The following is a 20,743-nucleotide window of genomic DNA, read 5'->3' as shown; positions in this document are numbered from 1 at the left end:
AATCCTAGAATTTTAAAGCACACAAAGAGACCATTTGAACCACGATGTCTCTGCTGGCTCTCTGAAAGAACTATCCACATAATTCCACCTCCCTGCTCTTTCCGTATACCCTTCTAAATTTTTCTTTTTCAAATATTTATCCACTTCCCTTTTAAATGCTTTAATGGATTACTGTTTCTGATAAGGCATTCCATGTCCTATCAACCCTCTGCATTCATATAAAAAAATTCCTAACCTCTCCCCTCATTCTTCTGATGATTATTTAAATTTATGCCCTCTAGTTACTGTATTACTGACCAGTGGAAATTGTTTTTCCCTATTTGCCTTATCAAAACACCTCATAATTTTGAACACCTCTATCAGTTCTCCTAACATTTTATTCCAATGAAAAGAGCTCCAATTTCTCCAATCTCTCCTCATAACTAAAGCTTTCCATTCCTAATGTCATCTTAGTGAATCTCTTCTATATCCTTTCCATGACCTTGACATCCTTCCTAAAGTAAGGTGCCCAAAACCGGACAGACACAAAATTGTAATTGGTCTAACCAATCATGATCTACATATGAAGGCCTTAAGCATTAAGGAGAAGAATATGAAAATAATTGCTCACACCATTTAAATTAAATTAATTTCTCAATTGATCACTACTAATAAAAGACAAATGTCATACAGGAAAGTACATTACTCTGTCCTGGGCTTAACTGGTTGCAGGAGGAACTTCTGCCTGTAGGGCTGGTGGAGGTTGCAGAGTTAGCGTGCAGGGAAAGATCTAGGGCTCGGGAAATTGCAGAGATAGGGAGGCACTGGAGAGATTTGAGGATTAATAATTTAAAATCAGTGTGCTGAGGGTCAGTGAGTCAATGGAGGTTAGCAAGGATAGGGTAGATTGGCAAGTGGGATTGGTATAGGATAGGTTGCATACGGTGAATTTCAGGATGAGTTGCATTTTATGGAGGTTTCAGCTCAGGAAGTCAGCAATGAGGACGTTGAAAAAATCTGGAGGTGACAAAGGCATGGATAAGGGTTTTGGTGGCACTGGAGATGAGGTAGGGAGGGAGACGAGCAATATTTCTAGAGGTGGACTGAATGTCAGGACAAACAGGATGGCCTCAGTCTTGGCAATGTTGAGATGCAAGAAGTTCTGGGTCATCATTGATGTTAACAGTCGTGCAACATTTGTGGATTCATTGGTTATAGTGAAGTAGTAAAGCTGGGTATCCTCAGCTAACTGAGCCAATGCTGATGGATAATGTTGCTGAGGGATGACATATTGAGGAGTAGGTGAGTGCCAAGGATGGAACCTTAGGCAATGATGCAAACATGGGAGGAGAATCCATTGCAGGACATATAGTGGCTTTGTTGGAATAAATAGGATTGGGACCAGTGTAGTAATATGGAGGTGGACCATAGAGTAGTGGAGTATGGTCAACTGAATTGAAAGCTGTAGAGGAGATATAATGCACGTTTGTTGGTGATTTAATCTTGTTTCTGTTTTATCTCTTTGTGGAACGTTATTTATAATAGAATTATAGTTGAAGTGACTCCCACCTGTTAGTTGCCTACTTCAAATGACATCTTCTCAGCCAAACTCTTATGTAGAGGGAAATTGTAATAAAGGACAGGATTTCCGAACCTCAAGCTAGAGGTTTGAAAATCTCATCCCCTACCATTTCTTGAGTGATAGTCGTTACATTAAAAGAGTTGAACATGCAGCAGGAGGTAAGATTTTTTAGGCATTGAGTGAATAGGTTTACCACCTGTGCAGGCAAAGTGAATAGGTTTAACACCTGTGCAGTTTTGAATAGGCTTCCTGGAAATTTCTAAAATGTAAATCAGCTGTCAAAATTTGTTATTTTAAAATAGATAATTTTTTCCCATTTTTTTGTCTCATGATATTAATGCATTATTTGTGTCACCTTATCTCAATTGGTAGCACTGAGTCAGAAATTTGAGGGTTCAAGCCTCACTCCAGGACTTGAGCACATAATCTAAGATTGACACTTCAGTTCAGTACTGAGGAGAGTTACATTGCCTGAGGGGCCATTTTTCAGAAGAGATGTTAAATCAAGACCCCATCTACCTGCTCTGGTAGATGTAAAAGACCTCATGGCAGTAATTGAAGAAGAGCAGTGAGTTCTCAGTATCCTGACCAACATTCCTCCCTCAACCAACCACCATTAAAAAGAATGTCATTCATTCATTTCTGATTTGTGGGAACTTGCTGTGTGAAAATTGGTTGCCACATTTGCCTACATAAGAACTGTGACAGTACTTCAAAAGTAATCTATTAGTTGTAATGTGCTTTCAGGCATCCTGACAATGTAGTACGGCACTATATAAATGCAGTTTTTTTCCTTTATCAAAATCAGTAAGCTTTTCAAAGAATTTTCATCAGCAACAAGCAAAACATCTGCACTTAGACCATAATCTCACTGCCTGCACTGCCCCTATCCTGGCCAGTGTCCAGTTGTAGAGTTAGCAAAAAGTGGCAATCTGAGTGGAGGATCTCATGCAGCTTTCAAAATTGATCAAAATCATAAGGTTGCTGTAAGAACTACATCCTTCAGCATACATTGTTGGTGTGTCATGTGTGAAATCCAAAAACAGATTGTGCATGCAGTATCATATGATCCACAATATTTAATATGAGGTGCAAAAGAAAAAGTGTTTTTTGGGAAAATAAATAGGTAGTAGTTACAACACAGGAGGCGGCCATTCAGCCCATCTTGCCTGTGCCGGCTCTTTGAAACAGCTAGCCAATTAGTCCCATTCCCCTGCTCTTTCTCCATAACACTATACATTTTTTCCCTTCAAGTATATATCCAATTCCCTTTTGAAAGTTACTATTGAATCTGCTTCCACCACCCTTTCAGGCAGTGCATTCCAGATTATTGTAACTTGCTGCATAAAAAAATGCTTCCTCATGTCGCATCTGGCTCTTTTGTCGATCACCGTAAATCTGTGTCCTCTGGTTACCGACCCTTCTGCCACAAGAAACAGTTTCTCCTTATTTACTCTATCAAAACCGTTCATGATTTTGAACACCTCAATCAAATCTCCCCTTAACCTTCTCTGGTCTAAGAAGAACAACCCCAGCTTCTCCAATCTCTCCAGATAACTGAAGTCCCTCATCCCTGGTAGCATTCTAGTAAATCTTTTCTGTGCCCTGTCTAAGGCCTTGACATCCTCCCTAAAGTGTGGTGCCCAGAATTAAACACAATACTCCAATTGAGGCCTAACCAGTGTTTCATAAAGGTTTAGCATAACTTCCTTGCTTTTGCAATGAACAAATCCATTGAAAGAAACGTAAGCTTACAGGAACACAAAGGTTCAAAAGATTCAAAATAAGGTCGCTTAAGAAAAAAATTACACATTCTTACCATCACAGTGAACTTTTAAGTGTTCAGCTATAGACCTAATTAGAAAAAAATCTTTCCAATGTTAGATTAAGGCTGACTTTCTCAACAGATCTTTACCGGTATTAGAAACTTCAGATAGAGACTGATAAAGAGAACTGTACTCATGCGTTTAAGTACATGTGCAGAGCTGATTTTCCTAATTTCACAGCAGTGTGAGTAAACAGTATAATTCAAACTACCTGCAGCATAATTGTAGCATTAATAACCTGTATGAAGTGCTCAGAGTCCTATCAATATTGGGGAAATGTAGGGAGATGTGATCAAAAAAGAGACCAACTGCAAACCCACTGAAATATATGTTTATTTTTGAATGATATAAATCGGACATATCAGTTTTTTAAACCAAAGTGATCGATACTTGCCAGGGCCAGGTCTGCACTGTATGGTATTTGCTAATTAAGGTAGTCTCCACTATATTGGGGAGACCAAATGAAGATTGGGTGATCGCTTCATTTCGTCTGTAACTGTGATCCTGATCTCCCTGTGGCTGGCCACTTCAGCTCCTTGTTTCATTCTCACTTTGACCTCTTTTCCAACCAAGCTCAACGCAGGTTTCAAGAACAGTAGCTCATCTTCCTTGGGTACTCTGGTCTGAACGTTGACTTTAGCAACTTTAGACTAAAGCTGTGATTTCCCCCCTTTTCTTCAAAGCTGGGGGTGTGATGATTTATGGCAGCTCTGACAACATCTAGAGGGAGAGAAGGCAGATTAACATTTTGGGTGTGGATTGTTTGTCAGAATGCAGTTTTGACAGCTAGTTTAAATTTGGGACATTGGCCTAACTTCTCTTTTCAGGTGCCTTCAAGCCTGCTGTGTGCTTCCAACGTTTTCTGTATTTCAGATTTGCAGAAGTTGCAGTTTTTCTTCCATTTTCTTTCCTGTTTCTGCCAAAGTCTCCTGCCCTATTCACCTTCATTTTTGAATTTTTTTCCCATGTTTCTTTTCCATGTCTTTTGACCACCTTATTTTTACACCCTTTTATTACTTAATGCATTTTCATTGCCTCATTAGTTGATCTTCCTGTATCATGCACCACTCTTCACCTATTTCCAGCATTAAAAAAAATGTTTGCTGACCATTTAATCCATTAACCCAAGAACTGACTGTTTTTCAGGGCAGTTCAGGTACATTCCATTAGGTTTTGGCCAAATGTGTTTAATCCACGTTCCCATTAGCTTTCATGTATGTCATGATGCTGATACTAACAGAGCTTGTAATGATTTTGGATTTATCTACAAATAGTACTAAGTACAGTAAAAACTGTACAAAGGGACACCTCCAAAAAAGGGACACTCATTGACAGTCCCAAATAATTTACTGTACATAAAATGACCATTTTGAAAATAGGGACGCCGGCAAATAAAGGACACGTGATGCAAGTTCCTTAGGTGTCCCTAATTTACAGGTTTCACTGTATTACCCTTTCAGATTTTTGAGGCCCTCAGAATGCAAAAAGGTCAATGCAGCAAATAAGAAATGTAAGCATAAACAGGACTGAGTTACCAGGGCTCAGGTGCTGTAGTTTGGACAAACCCTGCGTTAACTCGTTTCTGTGATAACAGTTCTGTTCAGTCCTATTAAGGGGGGGGAGAGGGGGGGGGTTCTTTTTTTCTGCAGGTTCTGGGTGCATATCCGCAACTTAATCTATCTGTTCTCTCCACAGAACAGATGCGGATAGACATATACTCAACGATTTTACGTCAGATTTGCAGTTGATCGCTCGCTGCGCCGGTACATCCGACCGACAACAACAGTCCCGCCCTCTTGCTTGTTGCGCTCCGGATTGGACGAAGTGCTGATTGACAGTGGTATCAGGAGACTGCACTTCCTGTTGTAGAAGATGGCGGCCGAACCCTGGAACGCGGTGACCGTTGCTTTCCCGGGCAGTCAGTGTGGCGTCGCGGTGCCCGCGTGCAGCAGCCTAGGTACAAATCGTGAGCGAGCGCTCGTTCCATTCGCTGATATAAACCGGACTTGGTGCAGCGCGCTCGAGCCTCCCTCTCCACGCTATAGTTCAAAAATCACACACGTGTTTACACTTGGTAAAGATTTCACTCAGTTTGCTTGTGTTCACTATTCGGAGTGTTTTGCACACAGATGAAACGCCGATGGCAAGTGGAAGCCGTGTATTAAAAAAAAATAAACTCGAAAGCTTTGACGTGGTCAGGGAATGGTGGAGTTGAAACCGTTTTGCTTTACTAGTCTGGTTGGTTGTAGTCATCCTGTAGAGAAAGTGTATGTGTGGGTGTAGAGCCTTACTCGTTTTACTGGTTGTGAGGTTTCTTATTCAAGGTTTGTTACAGATGCTGTTTTCTGTACTCGGTAGTCCTGTTACTGTCTCTCTTTCCTCCCCGCCCGCCCCAAAACCACCATCATATGACTCCATGATGTGGAGATGCCGGTGATGGACTGGGGTGGACAAATGTAAGGCTCCGAAGGAGAAAGCCTCCGAAAGCTTGTGATTTTCAAATAAAACTGTTAGACTATAAACTGGTGTTGTAAGATTCCTTACATATGACTCCATGTAATGGTAAACTTTTTTACATACATGTGCGCAGGTTTATTAAACCAGATCTTGGTTATAATCGTGTCAGCTGATCGAAATTGTTTGTTTTCCTGGGGGAAAAAATGAAATGCAACTACTATATTTGCTGCTTGTGGGCCTTTTGCTTAGTGTCTTGTTAATCCTGGTCTAGCATCGTGGCCCAGATTGTACGAGGATTTGTGTCATTCGCATCTACGTTGTAGGGATCTTTGAACAGGGCAAAATAAAGGTTTTTATGGAGTGAGTGACTTATGCCACTCCATATTTACCTGGGACTTATGCGCCATTCTGCGTTGTCCTTGCCAAAAACAGTTAGAAGGTTTAATAGCTCCACCTCCATTAAATTCAATGGAAATCACTCTTTTCCTACATTTAAGCCAGTTTTTACACCGCTGCCACAGAGAATGAAAAATAATGGGCCAGAATTTGCTGGCAAAATAACGGTGAGTTTAATGCGCACACCATTATTAATGTGTAAATCGACCAGCAATTTGTGGCAAAGAAGAGATACCCCGTGAGTTGTGAATTTATACAAATTGCTGGACAATTTGTGCTGCTCCGCCGTTAGCCTCACGAAAAGGCAGCTTGCCCCCAATCTCCGAGCAAATGTCAAGAAATTGCTGCGTCTGCGTGTTACCAATTAAACTCGCAGCAGAAAGTTAATGCTGGTACTTAACAGCATAAGTACTTTTTTAATGACTATGTTCTGCAATACCACTCAACCTCTCCGGCCCAGAAACGTAACAATTAAACTGTGGAGTCTCATTCCTACAGGTAGTAAATTGTTCTTTGAGATTTTTAAAATTTAAACTTTCTTCTCTTCTGTCTCTTTTCTCTCAATCCAATCTTTCTTTGCTCTCTTTACTTCTCTTTCCATACCTGATTTCACTCTCATTCACCCTATTTCCTTCTGCGTTCCTCTGTTTCTTTCTCAATCCTTAAATCTCATTGATTAAGCAGATAGACTGTTGGTCCCGTCCTTCACCCAAGGTTTCAGTTGCCCTCGCTCCGCCGTTATCAGCTTGCATTTCCAGCGCAAAAAAATTTCAAGCTGAAGGGTGAGGGGAAAAAATCTAAAGGGGCACGCTGTGAGATGCCCCACTCCAGCAAATTCTGGGCCAATGGTACTGATTGCCTTGCAGTGGCGTGATTTTTTTGATTTAAAGGATCCAGCAGTGAAACTGATAAAAATCTCAACTTGAAAAAGGACACTACAGCTTAAAAACAACAACTTGCATTTATATAGCGCCTTTAATGTAAAATATCCCAAGGCGCTTTATAAATTTGACTCCGAGCCTCAGAAAGATATTAGGACAGGTGACCAAAAGCTTGGTCAAAGAGGTAGACTTTGAGGAACGTCTTAAAGGGGAGAGGTTTTGGGAGGGAATTCCAAAGCTTAGGTCCTAGACAGCTGCAGGCATAGCCGCCAATGGTGGGGCGAATGAAATTGGAGATGCATAAGAAACCAGAGTTGGAGGAATGCAGAGTTCTCGGAGAGTTGTAGGGCAGGAGGAGGTTAGAGATAGGGAGGGTGAGGCCATGGAGTGATTTGAAAACAGGGATGAGAATTTTAAATTTGAAGTATTGCTAGACCAGGAGCCAATGTAGGTCAGCGAGCGCTGGGGTGATGGATGAATGGGACTTGGTGTGAGTTAGGATATGGGTGGCAGATTTTGGATGAGCTGAAATTTATGAAGTATGGAAAATTGGGAGGCTGGCCAGGAGAGCATTGGAATAGTTGAGTCTGGAGGTAACAAAGGCATGGATGAAGGTTTCAGTAGCAGATGGACCGAGGCAGTGATGGAGACGGGCAGTATTATGGAGTTGGAAGTAGACGGTCTTGTTGATGGAGAGGATATGGGATTGGAAACTCAGCTCAGGGTCAAATAGGATGCAGAGGTTTGCAACAGTCTGGTTCAGCCACACACTGGCCAGGGCAGGGGATGGAATCAGTGGCTAGGGAACAGCATTTGTGGCGAGGTCCTAAGACAATGGCTTTGGTCTTCCCAGTATTCAATTAGAGGAAATTTCTGCTCATCTAATACTGATGTGGAGATGCCGGTGATGGACTGGGGTTGACAAATGTAAGGAATCTTACAACACCAGGTTATAGTCCAACTGTTTTTGAAAATCACAAGCTTTCGGAGGCTTTCTCCTTCGTCAGGTGAGCACGTGTGGGATTCCATGGAAGGTTACCGCATTTATATTCAGAGAACAATACCTGGTGATTACAGATAATCTTTCCAACTGCCCGTTGTCCAGGCAATCAAAGTGTTCAGACAGGACCACCGAATACACAAACGACCAGAACACAAAACAGAGAGAGGGAGAGAAACATCCGAAAGGAAGAGAAAGACAGAGAATGACCCGTTGTGTTAAAAACAGATAACTTTTTTTCGCTGGTGGGGTTACGTGTAGCGTGACATGAACCGAAGATCCCGGTTGAGGCCGTCCTCATGGGTGCGGAACTTGGCTATCAATTTCTGTTCGATTTTGCGTTGTCGTGTGTCTCGATGCTTATCCGACATCTAATACTGGATGTCGGACAAGTAGCGTAACAAATTAGAGGGAGTGGTTGGGGACGAGAGAGGTGGCGGTGAAGCAGAGCTGGGTGTCATCAGCGTAAATGTGGAATCTGATGTTATGTTTTCTGATGCTGTCACCGAGGGGCAACGTGTAGATGAGAAATAGGAGCCAAGGATAGATCCATGGGGGAGGAGTGGGAAGAGAAGCCATTGCAGAAGATTCTCTGGTTACAATTGGATAGATGAGAATAAATAACAACTAGCAAATGTTGTTACTTAACAGTAACGTGTAAAGTTACTTCTAAAATTAATTGCACGTATTTTCTGTACAATTTTTGAAAACAAAATCAAACAATCATGGAGTCATATTTCCACAATTTCCCAGAAGAAAGAAACAAACCTGAAAATTGAATGTTTCTACTTAAAATGGTGCCTGTTACATTTCACAAAGTTCCTCAGCCGAAATCATTGCTGAGTCGATCAGTTAAAGTCCACAATGGTATTCGCTTGCAGTTACTGGAGTCATACCTGGTGCCGGTAAAAACAAATTAAGTTTAAAATGTGTATTTTTTTTTAGCCGCTAGGAGATTTGGTTTATTTGGATATAACATGTTGTTTGCACAACGCTTTTGTTCCCTTTTTTAATTACTCTGGGTTGCATTTGAAACTCACAGGAAAGTGGCCAAAGCGGCTTTGACAGCCTGTGAACACTGTCATCAATGGCCATTGGCTGCGCTGCTTCAGATACGCTGCTATACTCGCTGTGGCGTATTCTAATTAGAAAACCAGCAATTTAAGGAGTAAGTTATCAACGGTGAGATTGGTGCACTAGACGGTGACATTTATGGTGTACTTTGCCAATCTCGCTGTGGGCCCATGTGATTTTTGGAGTTCTTATCACCCGGTAACAAGTTATACGCGACAAGAAAGAAATGGGTAAACTATTTATCATTTAAATTTAAAATTCTATTAAGTGTACTCAAAGCAGTAGCATGGCCATAGATTTTGGATGACTAAACTGCTTTGTTGAGCATCTTGAATGTGTTATTGCTGTAATGACAGGTTCTTGTATGTATAGGTGAGCGGGAATGTTTGGGAAATGTTGAATGCCATAGATAAACCCATTTAACCATGGAGCTGTGTTTATGCCAGTTTTGCTATTGGTTTTGTCAATGCAAAATAATTTTTAATGCATAATGGAAGTCCAGTCAGCAATCTGACTGCAGATCGCACTATGGCAAGAGGTGTGAGACCATGGTGAGGAGATAGCTTTACTGTTAGGATTTCTTGTTATTTTCAAATCCTAAGTTTTAAAAAAAATGTCCATTCTGAGAATGAAATGTTCATTCATTCAAATTTAATTTTAATGTTAAGAGCCAGTGGGGCAATCTGCTATCTCGTAACATTAAAATTTAACTGATGGTTGGATGTCAGTGAACAGAGTTTTGGGCATGGAAAACCCCCTTATCCCTGGTGAGTGTGCGATATGGGAACTGACAGTAAAATTTTGAGTCAGCTAAACCGGCAATGCAGAGTACAGGTCCCAGTGCTACCCATAGTATAGCTGGCCAGTGAGAAACATCAAAACTGGTCACAATCTTTAAACCAGAATGAGTGACACTTGGCAGATCTGGTATAGAAGATAATGGATACTTGGTGAATTGCAAGGCATCCAATTGTATGAGCAGTACTTGAATATGATGTAAATATATACTGTATGGTAACAACAAAATTGCAAAAGAAAACCCTTCAATTATTGCAATTGCAAATGAAGATCTTCTGCAATAAAATCTCAGCCCTAGTGATTTTGTTAAAGCTAAGATAAACACATCTTATTAAAGGAAACCCCTGTATAGTATGTTGGCCAAAATTATAGGTTGTTGATCATCTGAATTCCCCCCACAATCTCATTCCTTTTATTTTCTTTATTCTGTTAAATTATTACTAATTGTAAACTATTTCAACTCTAGACCCCAGTAATTATAAAAAAGCTTCAGTTTTGTACAAGTCCTGTACTCTTTAGATGAAGGTAAAAAATTCCTATTAAAAACAGGATAGATACTATGGTTTCTATGTATCATTTGAAATGCAGGCACAAAACAGGCATGCGTGTCGTTGAAGGTGTTTCAGGGAGAGGCTATAAGTTGATGATGCACCTGATGAATATGTCAACCAAAACGTTTTTGCACCCCCTTCCGGTACTTAAATTTTGAGGATTTTCAAGAAAATCATGAGCTGAGTAGTAAAGTGGAGATTCCGTATCCTGATGGGCACTATTGGGTGCTTAAGAGTTGAGCGTGATTTGCTATGTTTAGTTGACTATGTATTTTTGTACAAAAAAATTACTGAGTCTGTGGTGGGGAAAATCCTTAATGTGTTTTTAGGATTTAATCCTTAGTCCTAGAATTGAGTGCACTTCTTTTAGAAGAAAATTATCTGACTGACTTTTGGGCTGATTCATGGGGATTGGAATGAAGTGTTTATAAACATTTAACCTACATCTGTAGTGGTTTAAGTAAATATAAATGACAGAATTGCCCTTTATTTTATTCTAGGTGGGTGCATACAAGATCTTGTAAGAGCCTGTGACAATGTCTTAAAAGCATTAAGGAGTAAGCTTCTTACAGTAGAGCTTAATGTCCTGTGTTCTCTGCTGTATGTTTTCCACAACAGGCTACGTCAGCACAAATCTTACCTTGCGTTGAAGCAGGTTAGTATGCTAATACAGAGATTTGTGTTAACACTGGATCTAGTACCTGATTACTGGAGTGCAAAATTATGACTTAATAAAATCAGTTGTTCCCATGACATTGAGTACTGTTTTACTGTTAAAACATTACTATAGAATGTTGGTTATTAGTGTGAAAATGGAGCGATTTACAAAATTTAGATTTGACACTTATGCAGCAGAAATTAATTCCCATCCAAACATAAATTACTATATTGTATTTATTTCTATTAATTATGTATTGCATTCATGAAATTATTTTAATTTCATCTACGATATTAGGTTGAACAGTGTGTGAAGCGTTTACACAATATGCAACTTGAAGGTTCAATTCAGGATCTGATCAAGTTGTGTCCAAGGTAATCTATGAAGCAAAAATGTGAAAACATACATTATTCTACAGTAGTTTTATTTTGTAACTTTGATCCTTTTTTTTAAAATCAGGATGTCTAAGATGCAAAATGCTGACACAAAACGTGTCCCCAGCCAACCGGTTCTGGAGTGGGTGTCGTTGAAAGTGTTGGGGGGCAGTAAATTGATGCTGCGCCTGATGGATATGTGCTCCAAAGCATTTCTGTATCCTTGAATTTAATGAGTTTGTACTGTCTACATATGTCGTAATCTGTCTCGATCTGAAATTTGCTGATATATTAATACGATAGTCCATTGATACTCATAATGTAGCCACCCGTCTTTCATCTGTGGCCCTCAGCCAAAGTGCTGCATTGTGGTTGAGATATATACACGTACGTACGTGTGTGTGTGTTAAATTAGTGAGTAATTATACGATATTTGATCATGAGTTATGGACTGTAGAAATCGTTCAGCTTATCTTAATTGCTGTTTCTTTTTGAGTGAACAGAGTTCATTTGTTTTATTTCTCTGTTCATTTATTGCATGCAGCCAATAGACAGCTGCTTTGAAATGGCTGCTGAGACATGTAAATCGTGCGGCGGTATTTTTCTCCCTCCGTTTCTTGTTTTTCTCTTATTCCCCCTCCCTTCCTCATCTGTATGGCTTAGATCAGGAACTCAGCCGCATGGTGATCAAACCTACATTCAATGACTGGCACTGCACAATGTGTCAACACATGATGTTCTTAACTTATTTTCAATTTGTTGAAGATCAAATGGCTAAAATTATGGAACAGATGAGCTAAACATAATGATATTTTAAACTTATTTTGAAAAACTGTTTAATCACTTAGTTATTTGAAATATTTAGACAAATGTACTGTTTGCATCTTTTTAAAGTATATTTCTAATCACAACCAAGCATTGTGGATATGTACAGTGTTTCTAACTACAACCTGTGGTCATACCAAGCAAATGTACAGTTACAGTTATATTGATGTTTGATTATCGGATGCTTTAATATTTTCCAAATTTAACTTCAACAAACTAAAATTTAAAGGTTCTCTTTTAAAGAAAAAATTGGTTCATGCCTACTTTTCATTTCTTAAGCAGTTGAATTTAATTGCAAAAATTTCCTTTATTTGTTTAGATTCTGTCAAGGATCAACAACAACCAGCACTTGTGTAGTTCCTTTAACATAGAAAAATATCCTAATGCATTTCACAGAAGCATAACGGGAAAAACAGGTGCAAAGCCAAAGAAGGAGAGATTAGGAAGGGTGACCAAAAGATTGATCAAAGAGGAAGGTCTTGGGAGAGGGAGGTGGTGAGGCAGAGGGTTTTGGTGAGAGAATTCCAGAGAATGGGGCCCAGGCAGCTGAAGGCATGGCTGACAATGGTGGGGCAAAAGGAGGGGGAATGGAGAGTTCAGGGGTGGGAAGAAGGGAGGATCAATGTCAGACAGGAATTTAAACATGAGAATGAGAATTTTAAATTTGAGCCCTTGGGGTGGTAGGTGCCATGTAGGTCAGCGATGATGGGTAAGTGGGATTTTGTGCGGGATAGGATACGGGTGCTGAAGTTTATGGAGAACGGGAGGCCGGCCATAAGAGCATTAGAGTGATCAGGTCTTGAGGTGACAAAGGCATGAATGAGGGTTTCAGCGACAGGTGGGCTGAGGCAGAGATGGAGTTGAGCGATGTTAAGGAGATGAAAGTCAATGGTTTTTATGATGAGAGGATATGGGGTCAGAAGCTCAGCTGGGGGTTGAACATGACGCAGTGGTTGTAAACTGTCTAGATCATCCAGAGGCAGTGACCAGGGGAAGGAATGGAGTCTCTGGCAAGGGGTCAAAGATGTTGGCTTCAGTCTTTCCTGTGTTTAGTTGGAGGAAATTACAGTTCATCCAAGAGTGGTTGCCGAACAAGCAGTCTGACAGCATAGAGACAGTGGAGGGGTCGAGAAGTGTGCAGAGGGCTGAATGTCATCAGTGTATATGTGGAAGCTGACCCCATGTCTGGTTATGAGGTAGAATGGAGGATTTTAAATGGAAATTCCACTTTTCCCTGAAAGGATTTTTTTTCCTGCAAAACAAAACTCAGGATATTTCTGGAAAATTACCTAATAGCGAACTGCTGTTTTGATCTCCTGGTTAGAAAAAGCCTTTTGAGATGATGTATCCAGCATGTTTGTCTTTGGTAAGCTACCATTCAAGTCAATGGGGATTGGCATCCTTTCTGGTCCCAGTCCAATACTCATTAAAAACACTCTGAACCGTTGGTTACCTTAATTCTAATGTACGTTAGTTTGACTGTTCAGTATCTTCGTTGTGAAGAATTTATAGTCCTAAATGTGGTTGTTACGGGATTGCTCAGCAGACTGTGGTAAGTGAAGAATCGATTATGTTGAAATTTTATTTGTAATCACTAATTTTTAGTAAAAGCTTTTAATGAAGGGATTGTAAAAGATATTTCACAATTGTTTTCTGCTTTTCTTTCTAGGGTCCTGTTTAGAAGTATTTTAATAAGCCTAGATGTTTTATATGACAAACTGTTCCTGTTACTGAATGAGGTGACTAAAATTCAACATATGACCTCTGTGAAGCAGTTTTCCTTCCCTGTTAGTATTAGACAATGGCTTGGTCTTTCCTATTCCAAAGTTATACAAATGAAATTGCCAAGGCTTTCATCTCAGATCAGTGGAATGTCTTCAGGAATGCCAGGTTTACTTGACAAATTGTTCTCGGGGCCTGAACCTTTATTATTGGAGGATAATCAAGATGCAGCATTAGAAGGAAATAAAATGAATAACAACAACATCCCTAAAGAAAATCAGTTGCTGGATATCAGACGCCCTGTACAGGACCAAAGATGCAGTGGAATTGGTGAGGCTTTTTGATGCTGTTGCAGTAAATTATTGTATTGCTTTGTCAGTCTAATAAAATCTAAGCTTTACTCCTATTTGCCCAGAATGACATGTTGTAATGTTATATGCTTTTCACCACCGGTGGCTTTCAGCTTTTACTAGTGTGGTATAGTTACTGTTTCAAACATATGACTTGCTTTGGAATTTAATTGAACTAAATGTTTGGTTTCTATTGAAGAAACTGGAATGCAGTTAGGATTTGAAATGAAGTCTCTGCAGGCTCACAGTCACAAGTTTTCTGAGGTCAGTATGGTTCTATAACTGCACATTTTTTGTATGTATGTATGTATGTATATGCCATCCTTTTTAAAAACTAGTTTTATTTTTCTAGAATATCCAGAAGTCTGTGAGGGAATTTAACTGCAGAAGATCGAAGAAAAATGAGCAACCACTTCCGTTGTTGGCTGAGTTCATGAGGAGGATTAGTGCAACACAGACTTTCAGTGTACTGTCTCGGGAGCTCAAGACAATATTCCTTTGGTTTAGGCATAGGAGACTAAAACATGAAACTTGCTATTTAGGAAATCAGTTTCTCAGATGTCACAAACTTAGAATGGTGGAAGCTCTTAGCTACAGGTATGTATAGTATATGGGAGGGGGTTAGAGAAGAGGAAAATAACATCTTGCTGATCATTGTGTTCTGATGGTGAAGCATTCAGCTGCAGACTTAGTTTGTCTACAGTTTTGATGTCCTGGCTGATAGCTAGTATTTTACAGCCATAAAAAATAGCCATGTGTGTACAATACCTGTATTAAAAGCAGTAGAGAAATTTGCAGGTAATCTGGCCATTGTTCCTGAAAAAAGTAGTGGATCTGTAGGTTGTGGCTTGTTTCACATAATTGATCAGAGAGAGGAAACTGTCTATATAGCTGGTGATGCAAATAAAACAATAACTAAACATTATATTAGTTTCAGAACTTAGTGGTGAGCAGTTACTATTTGAAATGAGATGTAGAGCCCATGAGTTTTTGTAATGAATCTCTACCTAGGAAATAGTCAAGGTGTTAGACAATCACTTTTGGGGAGGGTTGAACGAGGCTCATGATAGTGGAATGTTCAGTCATTCTCTTTGCCCTGTGCTTGTAATCGTAAAATATATTAATCATTACACATTTAATCAGAAAACCACTAGGAATAATGGAATACTCCTATCATGAAGGAGAACTTGCTCATGACTATTACTTATGAGTTGTTTGGTCATTCTCACTTGTTTAATTCATTGGGTATTCAATATTTCTGTTATATACTTTCCATTTATAAACTGTAGTTATGTTTTTTCTTGGGGTGGAGGAGGAGAGTGGAATACTGCTTGTTTTGAAAGTTGGCCACATTTTCTGCAGTGCATGACTAGTATGTTGTAACCCATGACGATATAAAAGTCCCCTATCTCACCCACCCACCACTGCACCAGTATGCCTTTTCCATTTCTCATGTCAGCTATCCTTCTGGCCTTTCAGTACTGAAATAAAGACAGTTTAGTTCTGTAGAGGTATGGGCACAAGGCCTAATTCATTGCATTTAAGACTGTTTCAGCTGGTAAAAGGATGAGACTTTTCATCCCATTGGAGTCCGGGCTAGATTCAAACCCAAGCCAGGGGTGAAAAAATAATTGTACTATTTAGCTTTCGTAGTAGGAGATTTATAATGTATGTATTCCTTTTTTTTTTACAATTCAGTTTTCCAAAGAAGATCTATTTAATAAAAATGGCTGTCTGCAGATACCTCACTAAAAGGTCCCAGGGAACATTGGATCAAGATGAAATGTTCAAAAATTATAAGAGCACATTGACTCGACTCCAGAAATGTAAGATGAGACACAAGAAACAGTCAAAATTGTACAAGAAACTGCTAAGGAGAAAGAAGTCCTCACTCAACAAGAAACTGATAAGGGTTAGACTTGATGCAAAGAAAGGGAGCAAAAGGACATTACAAACTACTCCAGACTTTGCATTTGATACACAAGCTGCTGTAAAGAGAAAGTGTGTTATTGGAGACATGCCTGTTGAACTTGTTGGAAACATTGGTCAGTATCAGAATCTCACAAATACGACACTCCCACAGGGTTCTTTGGGAGCAGGGTCTGCAGTTGTGCCAAATGTGGATGATGATATTGATGACATTTTTGCATCAATTGGTGTATAGTTTGTTCCTTGAAATTTTAAAACCACTATGCAAGTGTAAAATTTGACAAAGCAAGATAACTGGGAGCAAACTTGGAGAAGTGCAATTCTCTCATGAATTTGAAAATAGGATGCTTATTTTATGTTTGATGGTTCTAATGAAAGGAACAAGCAAGTGGCTCTATGGATTTTTTTACCTCCCAAAACTGTTTGATCAGAGTCTGTTAAGGTGGCAGAGAAGAAAAATTCCTATTTTCCTTCAGGTTTACAGTTTTGCATTCGTGTCATCTGGAACCTGCAGTCGGGGTTATAAGTTAAATGGCTGGGTTACATTTATATTATATATTCTTGCTATATTTTCAAGACCTGGATCATATCCCTCAATCTTTTTCCCCCGATAAAAACTAGTTTAGTTCTGAGTCACCTCTTGTAATTTAGCTTTAATTCCCCAAATCATCTTTTTTTAACTTTGTGCAAGATATGCACAAATTTGAAAGGATGCCATCAGTAGTTGTTGATCCTGATATCCACTATAACATTACCTAGATTTATTACACCCATACAACTTTATTTTAAGTTGATTTTATTACAGTACAGTATTCACGTGTTTGCAATTTTATTTGAGGATAAGTAACAAAAACAGCAGTGTAATACCTCATTGTTTAAATGTCAAGCCCCAAAGTGTACAGACTCAGACATGGATAAAATTCACCATGGTACCCTGCAGTCCTGTTTCAGCACTGGTGTAAAGGCACAGTTTTCACCAGTTCCTACATTAGATATGTGCTTCTCTCTGTCAGGAGTAGGGAACTAGCTGTGCCATGTGAAATGAACAGCTTTTGCATAATAAGACTATTATTTTCTTCATTCAGTCCAGTATTTGGAAATTATAGCATAAGAATTGATTATATAATGTCACAATAAGTTGAAGCTTTCATAATAAATATAATTTATCAAATTCCTTTCCTAGAGTGACAAGTCCTTACATGGTTTTAAAAAAATACATGCATGTAATTTTTAACAACAAATATGAAAAACAGGAGGCAGTCACAATCAGTTGCCAGTGTCTTAATGTCCCATTTGGACAAACGTTGCTGACGGAACTGTCTTAACCTTAAGAGAAGTTAATGGTTCTCAAACATGTTTGTGCTGTGCCCTGCAAAATCATGCGTCTTGTTCACTTATCCTTCTCCTTCCATTCTGCTTTCCTTTCTCTCGTTTTTACTTATGTCATATTTTTCCTCTCTTTTCTACACCATTGTGCTAATGCATGGAAAGAAACATAAGCGAGCAGGCATAATGGCTGAGCAGGATGTGGCAATAGGGGTACGGTAGCATACTGGTTATGTTACTGGACTAGTAATCCAGAGGCCTGGACTAATAACCTGGAGTCATGAGTTCAAGCCGCCATGGCAGCTGGGGAATTTAAATTCTATTAAGTATCAGTAATGGTGGCCAGTTCCTGTCCACAATGAGCAGGACAAATTCAATCCGGCCAATTACCGCCCCATCAGTCCACTCTCAATCATAAGCAAAGTGATGGAAGATGTCGTCGACAGTGCTATCAAGCGGCACTTGCCAATAACCTGCTCACCGATGCTCAGTTTGGGTTCGGCCAGGACCACTCGGCTCCAGACCTCATTACTGCCTTGGTCCAAACATGGACAAAAGAGCTGAATTCCGGAGGTGAGGTGAGAGTGACTGCCCTCGACATCAAGGCAGCATTTGACCGAGTGTGGCACCAAGGAGCCCTAGTAAAATTGAAGTCAATGGGAATTGGGGAAAACTCTCCATTGGCTGGAGTCATACATAGCACAAAGGAAGATGGTAGTGGTTGTTGGAGGCCAATCATCTCAGCCCCAGGACATTGCTGCAGGAGTTCCTCAGGGCAGTGTCCTTGGCCCAACCATCTTCAGCTGCTTCATCAATGACCTTCCCTCCGTCATAAGGTCAGAAATGGGGATGTTCGCTAATGATTGCAGAGTGTTCAGTTCCATTCGCAACCCCTCAGATAATGAAGCAGTCCATGCCCGCATGCAGCAAGACCTGGACAACATCCAGGCTTTGGCTGATAAGTGGCAAGTAGCATTTGCGCCAGACAAGTGCCAGGCAATGACCATCTCCAACAAGAGAGAGTCTAACCACCTCCTCTTGACATTCAACGGCATTATCATCGCCGAATCCCCCACTATCAACATCCTGGGGGGTCACCATTGACCAGAAACTTAACTGGACCAGCCATATAGATACTATGGCTGCACGAGCAGGTCAGAGAGTGGGTATTCTGCGGCGAGCGACTCACCTGACTCCCCAAAGCCTTTCCACCATCTACAAGGCACAAGTCAGGAGTGTGATGGAATACTCCACTTGCCTGGATGAGTACAGCTCCAACAACACTCAATAAGTTCAACACCATCCAGGACAAAGCAGCCCGCTTGGTTGGCACCCCATCCACTACTCTAAACATTCACTCCGTTTACCACCAGCGCACTGTGGCTGCAGTGTGTACCATCCACACAGGATGCACTGCAGCAACTCACCAAGGCTTCTTCGACAGCACCTCCCATCCCTGCAACCTCTACCACCTAGAAGGACAAGAACAACACCACCTGCACGTTCCCCTCCAAGTCACACACCATCCTGACTTGGAAATATATTGCCGTTCTTTCATCGTTGCTGAGTCAAAATCCTGGAACTCCCTACCTAACAGCACTGTGGGAGAACCTTCACCACACGGAATGCAGCGGTTCAAGAAGGTGGCTCACCACCATCTTCTCAAGGGCAATTAGGAATGGGCAATAGATGCTGGCCTTGCCAGCGATGCCCACATCCCATGAACAAATAAAACGAAAGGTTGGGAGTTGGGCATCTTATTGCATTACACTGAGCCAGGTCACACATCACAGTTTGAGAACCACTGCTGCAAAACGTTTCCAGTTCCATTCTTCACTCTTGGATGTAACAATAGAATGGAATATATGTTACTAAAAGGAGGACACAGTTCAAATAACCCATGATGTTAAGGATGTACAATTTTTGTTAAGCTCTTTCAAAAAGAAACCACTCTATTGTATGCATTAAGCAAAATCTTTATAGGTTGGTACTTGTGTCCAAGGCATCACCTGGTAATTTCTCTGCTGGGAGCCCCCCCATCAAGATACCATTGTGCAATTTCTCTTCTATATGACGATCCCTATTTGTTAAGACATCACCTGGTAATTTCTCATCTGTTTGAAATCCTCCATTTGTTAAAGCATAGTGTGCAGTAGCTTTTTCTTCATCATTTGCTTCTGCAGAATCATCTGTGGTGCTCTTGCCATACCGTTTGTAAAGTTGATAAACTGAGTAAAATATATAAAATATTAGACTTTCACTTTCTGCATTTACTAAAATTGCAAATATTGGCAATAACGTGCTTCATAATAACAACAACTTGCATTTATAGTGTCTTTAACATAGAAAAACGTCCCAAGTCGGTTCACAGACTTAATCAGTCAAGAATGGACGCCAAGTCAAAAGAGGAGATACCAGGAGGGGAGACTAAAAGCTTGGTCTATGAGTTGGGTTTTAAGGAGGGCGTTAATGGAGAAGATGGGGGTGGAGAGGCAGAGGGGTTTAGGGAGAGAATTCCAGAGCGTAGGGCCTAAACAACTGAAGGCACAGCCATTAGTGGTGATGTGAAGGGCATCACAAGAGGCCGGAGTCAAAGGAATGGAGAGTTCGAGGGAGGGGCCAGGCCATAAAGGATTAAATAGCAGGAGGAGAATTTAAATTTGAGGCGTTGGGGAACCGGGAGCCTGTGTAGGTCAGCAAGTGGCCTGAGGTTTACTCCTGGTGTAAATTGTCCCGGAATGCAGCAAAGGGGGAGGAAAATCAGGCAGCACCTGCGAAGGCCTGGACTCTGTCCAGGCTGCCAGTATTCAATGGGACCTGCAGCGGGTGTAACTTCTGTCCACCCCAAACTTGAATCCTAATATCAATGGAGGGAGGGCTTTCCATTGCTGGAATTCCTGCTGCTCCCACCTCCTATTTGCCCGGTGATTTGAATGCCAGGAAGATTCCAGCGTCTGGATCACTTTAAGGGCAAATATGGGGCCCACCACGATCTTCAAGCAGGGTCATGGCCTA

At 40.5% G+C, this 20,743-nt stretch overlaps 2 protein-coding genes across 3 annotated transcripts in view; one reads left to right on the top strand and one right to left on the bottom strand.

Annotated features, from left to right (window-relative positions):
- Positions 1–5,064: 5,064 nt before the first annotated feature.
- Positions 5,065–17,576, top strand: nepro (nucleolus and neural progenitor protein). Of its 2 annotated transcripts, none has more exons than XM_067986401.1 (9): positions 5,065–5,461; positions 11,045–11,199; positions 11,500–11,576; positions 11,662–11,793; positions 13,876–13,953; positions 14,071–14,453; positions 14,673–14,737; positions 14,826–15,070; positions 16,172–17,576. In XM_067986401.1, exons 1-9 carry the CDS (start codon positions 5,260–5,262, stop codon positions 16,635–16,637), a joined length of 1,803 nt encoding a protein of 600 aa, XP_067842502.1. In that variant the 5' UTR covers positions 5,065–5,259; the 3' UTR covers positions 16,638–17,576. The 2 variants fall into 2 exon arrangements, with proteins under 2 accessions (XP_067842502.1, XP_067842504.1); XM_067986403.1 differs by having other exon boundaries at positions 5,066–5,344.
- slc10a2 (solute carrier family 10 member 2) overlaps positions 17,182–20,743 on the bottom strand; it is a 33,636-nt gene continuing 30,074 nt past the window's right edge. The window contains exon 7 of the mRNA XM_067986404.1: positions 17,182–19,956. Within this exon, the coding sequence (XP_067842505.1) occupies positions 19,706–19,956 (251 nt within the window). The 3' untranslated portion in view covers positions 17,182–19,705. The remainder of the gene's footprint in view (positions 19,957–20,743) is intronic.

The sequence above is a fragment of the Heptranchias perlo genome, chromosome 6, assembly GCF_035084215.1.
Source record: "Heptranchias perlo isolate sHepPer1 chromosome 6, sHepPer1.hap1, whole genome shotgun sequence".
NCBI classification, from domain to species: Eukaryota; Metazoa; Chordata; class Chondrichthyes; order Hexanchiformes; family Hexanchidae; genus Heptranchias; species Heptranchias perlo.
Note: the sequence above shows the minus strand (reverse complement) of the source record. Positions and strands in the feature narration are given on the sequence as shown.